The sequence below is a fragment of the Scyliorhinus canicula genome, chromosome 13, assembly GCF_902713615.1.
Source record: "Scyliorhinus canicula chromosome 13, sScyCan1.1, whole genome shotgun sequence".
Taxonomy (NCBI): domain Eukaryota; kingdom Metazoa; phylum Chordata; class Chondrichthyes; order Carcharhiniformes; family Scyliorhinidae; genus Scyliorhinus; species Scyliorhinus canicula.
In genome coordinates this window covers 70,051,809-70,065,354 of record NC_052158.1, presented here as the reverse complement: position 1 = coordinate 70,065,354, position 13,546 = coordinate 70,051,809, and the positions used below count along the sequence as shown (strand labels likewise).

Below are 13,546 nucleotides of genomic sequence, written 5' to 3'. Positions count from 1 at the left end.
TACAACTCCCTCTCCCTGATTGTCCCAGGGCCCTCAGGAGGTGCCTGGGATTCTTCTCTTTTTACGTCCAGTGGGTCCCCCAGTATGCGGACAAAGCCCGCCCACTATTTAAGACCACACTCTTCCCACTGTCAACTGAGGCCCACCAGGCCTTCAACTGCATCAAGGACATCGTCAAAGCTGCCATGTGGGCAGTGGATGAATCCGTCCCCTTTCAGGTGGAGAGCGATGCCTCAGAAGTCGCTCTCGCCGCCAGGCAGGGAGACCAGTCGCCTTCTTCTCCCGAACCCTCTCCTCTTCGGAACTTCGACACTCCTCAGTCAAAAAAGGAGCTCAAGCCATTGTGGAAGCCGTACAGCACTGGAGGCACTACCTCACTGGTAGGAGGTTTACCCTCATCACCGACCAAAGATCGGTTGCCTTCATGTTCGACAACTCACAAAGGGGCACAATGGCACAATAAAAAACGATAAAATCATGCGGTGGAGGATCAAACTCTCCACCTATAATTATGACATCATATATCGACCGGGGAAGCTCAACGAGCCCCCAGATGCCCTGTCCCGCGGCACATGCACCAGCGCGCAAGACGACCACCTGAAGGCTATCCACAATGACCTCTGCCACCCGGGAGTCACCCGGCTCGCCCACTACGTCAAAGCCCGAAATCTGCCTTTCTCCACCGAGGAGGTAAAAGCCATCACCAGGGATTGCCCGATTTGCACGGACCGCACTTCTATAGACCAGACATGGCCCAACTGGTAAAGGCTTCCCGGCCCTTTGAACGCCTGAGCATCGATTTCAAAGGGCCACTCCCCTCGACCAATCGAAATGTGTACTTCCTCAACGTCATAGACGAATTCTTCTGCTTCCCCTTTGCCATCCCGTGCCCCGATATGACCTCCCACACAGTCATCAGAGCCCTGCACAGTGTCTTCACCCTGTTCGGTTTCCCCAGCTACGTACACAGCGACAGGGGTTCGTCCTTCATGAGCGACGAGCTGCGTCAGTACCTGCTCGACAAGGGCATCGCCTCGAGCAGGACTACCAGCTACAACCCCAGGGGGAACGGGCAGGTGGAGAGGGAGAACGCGACAGTCTGGAAGACCGTCCTACTGACCCTACGGTCCAGGAATCTCCCGACCTCCCATTGGTAGAACGTCCTCCCTGACACGCTCCATGCAATTAGGTCCCTCCTGTGCACCGCCACCAACCAGACCCCTCACGAATGATTATTTGTTTCCCCTAGGGGCACTACCACGGCGGCTTCGCTCCCATCTTGGTTGAGGACACCGGGCCTGGTTCTCCTCCGGAAGCACGTCCGGACACACAAAACGGACCCACTAGTAGAGAGGGTATTACTGCTACATTCGAACCCACACTACGCCTTTATTGAATAACCCGACGGCCGTCAGGACACCGTTTCCCTCTGGGACCTGGCGCCTGCAGGATCCACCACTACCACTGCCGAGGTACCCCTCACACTACACCCCACCCAACCCCACACGCCCTGCGCCCCCGTGCCTATAGGTTTCCTGCCCACACCCCGCCCCTATAGGTTTCCTGCGTCCCCCTTCGCCCGTCGCACCAGTCAGGAACGGAGCTCGGACCGAAACACCCCCGGAGTCTACGCCCATACCCACGCCGACCGTCACCACCCAGCCACCCGAAGAGGCTGCAAAACCGGTGCTCCGCCGATCCCAAAGGACGACTCGGCCACCGGACCGGCTCAACCTGTAGACCCGTCACCCCCGCCGGACTTGATTTTTTTACAGGGGGTGAATGTGGTGAATGTAATTCACACTGTATTGTATTGTATGGTATTGTGTCCTTGTGGGCTCTGTCTGTGAGCTGTTGCGCGGCTCTGCCCATAGGGTGAGATGAGGAGCTTGTACAGGGCTCCACCCTCGGCTCTGCCCATGGCCCCTCCCACTACCGGAAGTATAAAGTGCTGCAGCCGTGTGAGCCTGCCCTCAGTTCTTCTGGTCGCAGACAGGCTCAGTTTTAAGACTATTAAAACCACAGTTTACTTCCAATCGTGTTCCGAGTGAGATGGTCACATCACCAAACTTTCAATTACATTTGGAGAGCATCTATTTCTTCACAATGCCGAAAGCAATCATGAAAATGAAATGAAAATTGCTTATTGTCACAAGTAGGCTTCAAATGAAGTTACTGTGAAAAGCCCCTAGTCGCCACATTCCGGTGCCTGTTCAGGGAGGCTGGTACGGGAATTGAACCGTGCTGCTGGCCTGCCTTGGTCTGCTTTAAAATCCAGCTATTTAGCCCTGTGCTAAACCAGCCCCATAGCATCATCCTTTCTCTGCACTTTGAGGTTTAGCTATTTTAGAATTGAAAAGGCTCAACCAGCCCCATAGCATCATCCTTTCTCTGCACTTTGAGGTTTAGCTATTTTAGAATTGAAAAGGTGTCGGCAAGGTGTCAGCTGTAAACTAATAACTGACTCTGGAGTTTCAAACTCATCAGGTTAGCCTCGAAGTTTCATCACCAAATGAATCAGCCAGAAGGGACGATTTCTCAAGGAGGAAAACGTGGATTTCATACCACAGTTCGTAAACTCTGCCAAGCACCCGACCACTTGACAGCTAAAATACTTGTGTGGAACAATAAATGTGTGTTGTTGGCCCCCATATCAGAACAGCCTCAAAATGCCTAGCATGGAGTGCTCTGCGTTTAATGAACTTCACAACTTTCACAATTCTTTTCACCAACAATTCAAGGTCGGAAGAAATTCCTTTTGATGCCAATGGCTCACAGTGAATAACGCAATGATTCCAAACAATGTCCGAACCATCTGCCTCCCTCATCTTCAACATAACTCGACTGTTTTCCCTGTCATGTTGGTTGCCCCATCGCTTGTGATTCCTCTGCAAAAAAACCCAGTCGAGCCCACACTTTCCAACCACATAGCTATTCAACGCTTTAAAGATCTGTGAATCAGTTGTGCTGGTTGGTCATGTAAGGCAGCACAGCAAATCCTCAACAAATTAATTGTGCCAAATTTACATAATGTAAATGAGCAAGGTTGCACAATTTGAAACATCTGTACTTTCATCCAGTTGCATTGAGAACGCCTGTGATAATTTTAAATGAGAAAGAAGCTGCACTTCTAGATTCTCAGCAATGTCATTAGTTTGGCGATCCACTGCATTATCGCGAAGTGGAATGCATTTCAGTTTTTCAGATGGCATCATCTAGGACTGTGCGAGCGATTAATCTCTCTGCAACAGTGTGGGGCATTTTTTCTTTAGCTACGCAGTAAGCTACCATGTAACACGTTAATTGCGCTTTGTTACATTTTTGCTAAGAACTTCAGGTGATGATTTCAATTCTTGCTGCATCCTTTGAAAAAAATAAAGAGGTTTGTTCTCAAGCTCGCCGTATTTAGTCTTCAGGTGCCATTGCAGTTTTGAAAGTTTTCAACGTTAATTCACCAGCACTTCCCTGCATATAACACACATGGGCTTTGCCGAAATAAATTGTCTGCTTTGTTGCCGATTTAGCTTCTTTGTAGGCTATTCACTAGCTCTGTACAGAGCTAACACTAACTGTCCTGTCGTGGAGTCTCCTGAGCGGCTCTCGACAGCAGATTCTGATGAGATCATAGCCAGTAGGTACACTGCCTATTTGTGTCTCTGTCCGTCTCTTCCTTCTAACAAAACAATCTATGTCCACAGTTCTCTTGCCTTGCTTGAAAGTGAAAGCTCACCTCCAAGTGAGATTGCGCCAAAAGCACGTACGTACAAGGAGCTTGGCGTCAATCGTACATGCAGGGCATGCTAACCTGCTCACTGTTATCTATAATAACCTTTATTAGTGTCACAAGTAGGTTTACATTAACACTGCATGAAGTGCCTGTTTGGGTACACTGAGAGAGAATTCAGAATGTCCAATTCACCTAACAAGCATGTCTTTTGGGACTTGTGGGAGGAAACCCACTCAGACACGGGGAGAACGTGCAGACTCTGCACAGTGGCCCATGCTGGGAGTCGAACCCGGGTCCTTGGTGCTGTGAACAATGCCAACCACTGTGCTACCATGCCACCCAAGTTCGGAGACAGCACTGCTGAGTATGCAGCGGTTGATGCACAGCGAATGCAATTCTATCAAACGAGAGCACTGTGATCCTTCAGACACCAGCCACCACCCCACGGGTTTTGACCCTGAAAACTCCTGAAGAGGGAGCAATAAATGTAATGCTGTCATCCACAGCATCGTTTTCCGAGGTACTGGAGATGTGGTCACGGTTAGATGAACAGCTCAGGGTCAGTATAGATTCATATCTGAGAGCAGAGAGAGACTGGCATGTAGTTCCAGGTCACAGTGACTGCATCAAACATGGCGGCAGGTCTATGTCAGTGTCCAAGCAACTGCCTGGTTGAAGTCCTGCTTTTTAAAGGCACCCCAGCCACTCAGTGAAAAGGAACAACGGAGGCGCCCTAAACTCAATCCCAGGCCGCTGTCCATCATACTTGAACCATTCTTCCCCTGTTTTCCCCTCAGGCGGGCTGTTCACGGCTGTGCGCCGACCTTGTGGAAAGACCCCGGGGGGTAAAAGATGGCGGAGCAGCAGCGGTTGAGGGAGCGGCTGGATCGGCAGGTGTTGGGAGCGCTGCTCAGGAGCTGTAGGTACCGGGCTCTGTGTGCCGCCTTTCTTGCGGGTGGGCGAGCGAGATGCCTCGGGTTCTCCGTTTCTGTGGCTCTGGCTCTTCACAACCTCCCTGTCTGAGCCTCATCCCCGCCCCATCACCAAGACAACCCACCTCCATAACACCCCGCCTGGCACGAGCTCAGCTACTGCGGAACACCTCACCCTGGGTCTTTGGGGGGGGGAGACTGGATATTCCTGGGAATCCGATGAACTCCCAGCAGCTGGGCCCTGACTGAGGCTGTCGGGGAGATTCCTGACATTTCCGGGTCTTTGCCTGTGGAGGGTGTCTGCACTTGATGGTGTTGGCACTGCCCATGATGCTGGGAGGGGGGCACTTGGGGATCAAGCTTTCCTGCTTGCTCCTGTGGCTCAGACTCCCTTCGGCAGTTTGTTGTTAAACGTCAAAAAGAGCGACAGTACAAGGTACAGTGACTGAGGGGAACTCAGTGAATAGGCCCAGTAATGCTAAAAGGAATAAAACTGGAGATGTTAAGATTCAAAACCGGTTTAAAAAAACCCAACATAAGTGTACTTTACCTGAATGCTCGTAGTATTCGGAATAAAGTAAATGAGTTGATGGCACAAATCATCGTGAATGACTATGATTTAGTGACCATTACTGAAACATGGTTAAAGGATGGTCACGACTGGGAGTTAAATATCCAAGGGTATCAAACTATTCGGAAGGACAGAGTGGATGGTAAGGGAAGTGGTGTTGCTCTGTTATTTAAGGATGACATCCGGGCAATAGTAAGGGATGACATCGGTGCTACGGAGGATAAGGTTGAATCCATTTGGGTGGAAATCAGGAATAATAAGGTGAAAAAGTCACTGATAGGAGTAGTCTATCGGCCACCAAATAGTAACGTTATGGTGGGGCAGGCAATAAACAACTAAATAAGCAACTGATGCATGTAGAAATGGTACTGCAGTTATCATGGGGGATTTTGATCTACATGTCGATTGGTTTAACCAGGTTGGTCAAGGCAACCTTGAGGAGGAGTTTATAGAATGTATCTGCGATAGTTTCCTAGAACAGTGTGTAATGGAACCTATGAGGGAACAAGCGGTCCTAGATCTTGTCCTGTGTAATGAGACAGGATTGATTCATGATCTCATAGTTAGGGATCCTCTCGGAAGGAGCGATCACAATATGGTGGAATTTAAAATACAGATGGAGGGTGAGGAAGTAAAATCAAAAACTAGTGTTTTGTGTTTAAACAAAGGAGATTACAATGGGATGAGAGAAGAACTAGCTAAGGTAGACTGGGAGCAAAGACTTTATGGTGGAACAGTTGAGGAACAGTGGAGAACCTTCCAAGCCATTTTTCACAGTGCTCAGCAAAGGTTTATACCAACAAAAAGGAAGGACGGTAGAAAGAGGGAAAATCGACCGTGGATATCTAAGGAAATAAGAGAGAGTATCAAATTGAAGGAAAAAGCATATAAAGTGGCAAAGATTGGTGGGAGACTAGAGGACTGGGAAATCTTTAGGGGGCAACAGAAAGCTATTAAAAAAGCTAAAAAGAAGAGTAAGATAGAGTATGAGAGTAAACTTGCTCAGAATATAAAAACAGACAGTAAACGTTTTTACAAATATATAAAACAAAAAAGAGTGGCTAAGGTAAATATTGGTCCTTTAGAGGATGAGAAGGGAGTTTTAATAATGGGAGATGAGGAAATGGCTGAGGAACTGAACAGGTTTTTTGGGCTGGTCTTCACAGTGGAAGACACAAATAACATGCCAGCGACTGATAGAAATGAGGCTATGACAGGTGAGGACCTTGAGAGGATTGTTATCACTAAGGAGGTAGTGATGGGCAAGCTAATGGGGCTAAAGGTAGACAAGTCTCCTGGCCCTGATGGAATGCATCCCAGAGTGCTAAAAGAGATGGTTAGGGAAATTGCAGATGCACTAATGATGATTTACCAAAATTCACTAGACTCTGGGGTGGTCCCGGTGGATTGGAAATTAGCAAACGTGACACCACTGTTTAAAAAAGGAAGTAGGCAGAGAGCAGGAAATTATAGGCCAGTGAGCTTGACTTTGGTAGTAGGGAAGATGCTTTTTGGGATCCTTAAGGGGGAGCAGCCCCAAGTCGTGGTCCACATAGGTACCAACGACATAGGTAGGAAGAGAGATGGGGATTTGAGACAGAAATTTAGGGAGCTAGGGTGGAAGCTGAGAGCTAGAACAAACAGTTGTTATTTCTGGGTTGTTACCCATGCCACGTGCTAGCGAAGTGAGAAATAAGGAGAGAGAGGAGTTGAACACGTGGCTACAGGGATGGTGCAGGAGGGAGAGTTTTGGTTTCCTGGATAATTGGGGCTCATGCTGGGGTAGGTGGGACTTCTACAAACAGGATGGTCTTCACCTGAACCAGAGGGGTACCAATATCCTGGGGGGTGGGGGGGGGGGGAGATTTGCTAGTGCTCTTCTGGGGGGTTTAAACTAATTCAGCAGGGGGATGGGAACCTAAATTGTAGTCCCAGTGTACAGGATGTTGAGAGTAGTGAGGTCAGGGATAGGGTTAAAAGTTCAAAAGAGGGCACCGGCAAGCAAGACGCTGGTTTGAAGTGTGTCTACTTCAACGCCAGGAGCATCCGGAAGAAGGTGGGTGAGCTTGCAGCATGGGTTGGTACCTGGGATCTCGATGTTGTGGCGATTTCGGAGACATGGGTAGAGCAGGGACAGGAATGGTTGTTGCAGGTTCCAGGATTTAGATGTTTCTGTAAGAACAAAGAAGATGGTAAAAGAGGGGGGGGGGGGGGGTGGCATTGTTAATCAAGGAAAGTATTACGGCGGTAGAAAGGACGTTTGAGGACTCGTCTACTGAGGTAGTATGGGCCGAGGTTAGGAACAGGAGAAGAGAGGTCACCCTGTTGGGAGTTGTCTATCGACCTCCAAATAGTTCCAGAGATGTAGAGGAAAGGATTGCAAAGATGATTCTCGACAGGAGCGAGAGTAACAGGGTAGTTGTTATGGGGGACTTTAACTTTCCAAATATTGACTGGAAATACTATAGTTCGAGTACTATAGATGGGTCAGTTTTTGTGCAGTGTGTGCAGGAGGGTTTTCTGACATAGTATGTAGACAGGCCAACAAGGGGCGAGGCCACATTGGATTTGGTACTGGGTAATGAACCCGGCCAGGTGTTAGATTTAGATGTAGGTGAGCACTTTGGTGATAGTGATCACAATTCGGTTATGTTTACTTTAGCAATGGGCAGGGATAGGTATATACCGCAAGGCAAGGATTATAGCTGGGGGAAAGGCAATTATGATGCTATTCGGCAAGATTTAGGATGTATAGGATGGGGAAGGAAACTGCAGGGGATGGGTACAATCGAAATGTGGAGCTTTTTCAAGGAACAGCTACTGCGTGTCCTTGATAAGTATGTACCTGTCAGGCAGGGAGGAAGTTGTCGAGCAAGGGAACCGTGGTTTACTAAGGAAGTTGAAGCACTTGTCAAGAGGAAGAAGGCGGCTTATGTTAGGATGAGACATGAAGGCTCAGTTAGGGCACTTAAGAGTTACAAGTTAGCCAGGAAGGACCTAAAGGGAGAGTTAAGAGCGAGGAGAGGACACGAAAAGTCGTTGGCGGATAGGATCAAGGAAAACCCTTAGGCTTTCTATAGGTATATCAGGAACAAAAGAATGACTAGAGTAAGATTCGGGCCAATCAAGGATAGTAGTGGAAAGTTGTGTGTGGAATCAGAGGAGATAGGGGAAGCGTTAAATGGATATTTTTCATCAGTGTTTACATTGGAGAAAGACAATGTTGTCGAGGAGAATACTCCGGTTCAGTCGACCAGGCTAGATGGAATTGAGGTTCACAAGGAGGAGGTGTTAACAATTTTGGAAAATGTAAAAATAGATAAGTCCCCTGGGCCAGATGGGATTTATCCTAGGATTCTCTGGGAAGCCAGGGAGGAGATTGCAGAGCCTTTGTCCTTGATCTTTATGTCGTCTTTGTTTGTCATTTTTATAAATGACCTGGAAGAGGGTGTAGAAGGATGGGTTAGTAAATTTGCAGATGACACGAAGGTCGGTGGAGTTGTGGATAGTGCTGAAGGATGTTATAGGATACAGAGGGACATAGATAAGCTGCAGAGCTGGGCTGAGAGGTGGCAGATGGAGTTTAATGCGGAAAAGTGTGAGGTGGTTCATTTTGGAAGGAGTAACAGGAATGCAGAGTACTGGGCTAATGGCAAGATTCTTGGTAATGTAGATGAACAGAGAGATCTCGGCATCCAGGTACATAAATCCCTGAAAGTTGCCACCCAGGTTAATAGGGCTGTTAAGAAGGCATATGGTGTGCTAGCCTTTATCAGTAGGGGGATTGAGTTTCGGAGCCACAAGGTCATGCTGCAGCTGTACATAACTCTGGTGCGGCCACTCCTGGAGTGCTGCGTGCAGTTCTGGTCACCACATTATAGGAAGGATGTGGAAGCTTTGGAAAGGGTTCAGAGGAGATTTACTAGGATGTTGCCTGGTATGGAGGGAAGATCTTACGAGGAAAGGCTCAGGGACTTGAGGTTGTTTTCGTTAGAGAGGAGAAGGCTGAGAGGTGACTTAATAGAGACATAAGATAGTCAGAGGGTTAGATAGGGCGGACAGTGAGAGTCTCTTTCCTCGGATGGTGATGACCAACACGAGGGGACATAGCTTTAAATTGAGGGGTGGTAGATATAGGACAGATGTCAGAGGCAGTTTCTTCACTCAGAGAGTAGTAGGGGTGTGGAACGCCCTGCCTGCAACAGTAGTAGACTCACCAACTTTAAGGGCATTTAAGTGGTCACTGGATAGACATATGGATGAAAATGGAATAGTGTAGGTCAGATAGGCTTCAGATGGTTTCACGGGTCGGCGCAACATCGAGGGCCGAAGGGCCCGTACTGCGCTGTAATGTTCTATGCTGGAATCTATCATCAAGGAAGAAATAGCGAGGCATCTGGATAGAAATTGTCCCATTGGGCAGACGCAGCATGGGTTCATAAAGGGCAGGTTGTGCCTAACTAATTTAGTGGAATTTTTTGAGACATTAGCAGTGCAGTAGATAACGGGGAGCCAATGGATGTGGTATATCTTGATTTCCAGAAAGCCCTTGACAAGGTGCCACACAAAAGGTTGCTGCATAAGATAAAGATGCATGGCATTAAGGGTAAAGTAGTAGCATGGATAGAAAATTGGTTAATTAATAGAAAGCAAAGAGTGGGGATTAATGGGTGTTTCTCTGGTTGGCAATTAGTAGCTAGTGGTGTCCCTCAGGGATCCGTGTTGAGCCCACAATTGTTCACAATTTACATAGATGATTTGGAGTTGGGGACCAAGGGCAATGTGTCCAAGTTTGCAGATGACACTAAGATGAGTGGTAAAGCGAAAAGTGCAGAGGGTACTGGAAGTCTGCAGAGGGATTTGGTTAGGTTAAGTGAATGGGCTAGGGTCTGGCAGATGGAATACAATGTTGACAAATGTGAGGTTATTGTGAGGACTTTAAACTTCTGAGTCGAGGGAAAGGGAAAGCGACAGGGAGTAGGGAGTTAAATGGAAGGATAAGCAGCAGGTTAGCATGTGTGCAGGTGGGTTTAAGTTCAAGGCAGACTAGGAATGAAGCAAAAAGGAAAGATAACTTAGGACATCTCATGATGTCCAATTTGTCTAATAATGATAAAGTCAGCATCAGGGCACTTTACCTGAATGCTCGTAGCATTCGTAACAAAGTTAATGAATTAACGGCACAAATCATCGCGAATGAATATGACTTGATAGCCATTACGGAGACATGGTTGCAGGATGGTCACGACTGGGAGTTAAATATCCAGGGGTACCAGACGTTTCGGAGGGATAGACAGGTATGTAAGGGAGGTGGAGTAGCACTAATAATCAAGGACGACATCAGGGTGGCATTGAGGGATGATATAGGTTCTATGGAGAATGAGGTTGAATCCATTTGGGTATAAATTAGAAATTCTAAGAAGAAAAAGACACTGATAGGCGTAGTCTATAGGCCACTAAATAATAGCATCACACTGGGACAGGCAGTAAATGAAGAGATAACTAATGCCTGTGAAAAGGGTACAGCAGTTATCATGGGAGATTTTAATCTGCATATAGATTGGTCAAATCAGCTCGGTCAGGGTAGCCTTGAAGAGGAGTTCGTTGAATGTATCTGGGATAGTTTTCTGGAACAATATGTAATGGAACCGACGAGAGCGCAAGCTATCCTAGATCTGGTCCTGTGTAATGAGGCAGGAATAATTAATGACCTCATCGTTAGGGATCCTCTTGGGAGGAGTGATCCAGCATGGTTGAATTTAGTATACAGATGGAGAGGGTGATGATAGAATCCAATACCAGGGTCCTATGCTTGAACAAAGGGGACTACGATAGAATGAGGAAGGACCTCGCTAAAGTAGACTGGAAACAAATATTTTATGGTAGGACAGTTGAGGAGCAGTGGAGTACTTTCAAAGAAATCTTTCATAGTGCTCAACAAAAGTATATTCCAGTGAGAAGGAAGAATTGTAAGAAAAGAGGTAATCTACCATGGGTGTCTAAGGAGTTACATGAGGCTGTCAAATTGAAAGAGAAGGCTTACAAAGTGGCCAAGATCAGCGGGAAACTCGAAGATTGGGAAAACTTTAAAGGTCAGCAGAAAGCCACGAAAAGAGCCATAAAGAAAAGTAAGATAGAACACGAAAAAAAACTGGCACAGAATATAAGGACAGATAGCAAAAGTTTTTATAATTATATAAAACTAAAAAGAGTGGCTAAAGTAAACATTGGTCCGTTAGAGGATGAGAGTGGTCATTTAGTTATGGGATATGATGAAATGGCAGAGGCATTGAACAAACATTTTGTATCGGTCTTCACAGTGGAGGACACTAATAACATTCCAGCAATTGACCGAGAGAAGAAGGTAGGTGAGGACCTGAAACCATTACTCTCACGAAAGAGCCAGTGTTGGGCAAGCTAATGGAGCTCAGGATAGATAAGTCTCCTGGCCCTGATGGAATGCATCCCAGGGTACTGAAAGAGATGGCTAGAGTAATAGCAGATGCACTGGCGGTAATTTTCCAAAATTCGCTGAACACTGGGGCAGTCCCAGAGGATTGGAAAACAGCAAATGTGACGCCACTGTTTAAAAAGGGAAGTAGACAAAAGATGGGGAATTATAGACCGGTTAGCTTAACCTCTGTCGTGGGGAAGATGCTTGAGTCTATTATCAAGAAAGAGATAGGAGGGCACCTCGATAGAAATTGTCCCATTGAACGGACGCAGCATGGATTCATGAAGGGCAGGTCATGCTTGACGAATCTCTTGGAATTCTATGAAGACATTTCGAGCAAGGTAGACAAAGGGGACCCAGTGGATGTGGTGTACTATTTCCAAAAGGCCTTTGACAAGGTACCGCACAAGAGACTGCTGCATAAGATGAGGATGCATGGCGTTAAGGGTAGAGTACTAGCATGGATAGAGGATTGGTTATCTAACAGGAAACAAATAGTGGGAATAAATGAGTCCTATTCTGGCTGGCAATCAGTGACGAGTGGTATGCCTCAGGGATCGGTGTTGGGACCACAATTATTTACAATTTATATAGACGATTTGGAGTTGGGAACTACGTGTAAGGTATCCAAGTTTGCAGATGACACGAAGGTGTGTGGCAGAGCAAAGTGTACTGAGGACTGTAAAACCTTACAGAGGAACATTGACACATTGAGTGAGTGGGCAAAGGTCTGGCAGATGGAGTATAATGTCAATAAGTGTGAAGTCATGCATTTTGGTAGGAGTAACAATAGGACGGATTATTACTTAAATGGTAAAAAGCTGCAGCATGCTGCTATGCAGAGGGACCTGGGTGTACTTGTGCATGAGTCACAGAAGGTTGGTCTGCAGGTGCAACAGGTAATTAGGAAGGCAAATGGAATTTTGTCCTTCATTGCGAAGGGGATTGAGTTTAAAAGTAGAGAGGTAATGTTGCAGTTGTACAAGGTGCTGGTGAGGCCACACCTGGAATACTGTGTGCAGTTTTGGTCTCCACACTTGAGAAAGGATGTGCTAGCACAAGAGGGGGTGCAGAGGAGGTTCACTAGGCTGATTCCAGAGTTGAGGGGGTTATCGTATGAGGAGAGGCTGAGTAGATTGGGATTATATTCACTAGAATTCAGAAGGTTGAGGGGGGATCTAATAGAAACATATACAATTTTGAAGGGAATGGATAAGATAGAAGTAGAAAGGATGTTTCCACTGGTAGGTGAAAGTAGGACAAGAGGGCATAGCCTCAGGATTAGGGGGGGCAGATTTAGGACTGAATCAAGGAGGAACTTCTTCACTCAGAGGGTGGTTAAAGTATGGAATTCCCTACCTAAATGAGTAGTAGACGCTACTTCGTTGAATATATTTAAAGATAGGGTAGATTTTTTTTGAAAAATAAAGGAATTACGGGATATGGCGAGAATGCAGGTAAGTGGTTCTGAGACCACGAAAAGATCACCATGATCTTCTAGAATGGCGGAGCAGGCTCGAAGGGCCGGATGGTCTACTTCTGCTCCTATTTCTTATGTTCTTATGTTATACATTTTGGTAGGAATAACAGCAAACTGGATTATTATTTAAACGAAAAAATATTAAAGCATGCCGCTGTGCAGAGAGACCTGGGTGTGCTAGTACATGAGTCACAGATAGTTGGTTTACAGGTGCAACAGGAGATTAAGAAGGCAAATGGAATTTTGTCCTTCATTGCTAGAGGGATGGAGTTTAAGACTCTGGAGGTTATGTTGCAATTGTATAAGGTGTTAGTGAGGCCACACCTGGAGTATTGTGTTCAGTTTTGGTCTCCTTACTTGAGAAAGGACGTACTGGCACTGG

At 46.8% G+C, this 13,546-nt stretch overlaps 1 protein-coding gene across 2 annotated transcripts in view; it reads left to right on the top strand.

Moving 5' to 3' along the window:
• The first annotated feature begins 4,492 nt into the window (after positions 1 to 4,492).
• The window catches only part of LOC119976178, a 34,029-nt gene continuing 24,975 nt past the window's right edge, over positions 4,493 to 13,546 (top strand). Inside the window, exon 1 of one of the 2 annotated variants that reach the window (XM_038816458.1) lies at positions 4,493 to 4,646. In XM_038816458.1, coding sequence (XP_038672386.1) covers positions 4,580 to 4,646 — 67 coding nt within the window. In that variant the 5' untranslated portion in view covers positions 4,493 to 4,579. Of the gene's footprint in view, positions 4,651 to 13,546 lie in introns of both variants that reach the window. The other variant, XM_038816459.1, reaches the window with a different exon arrangement.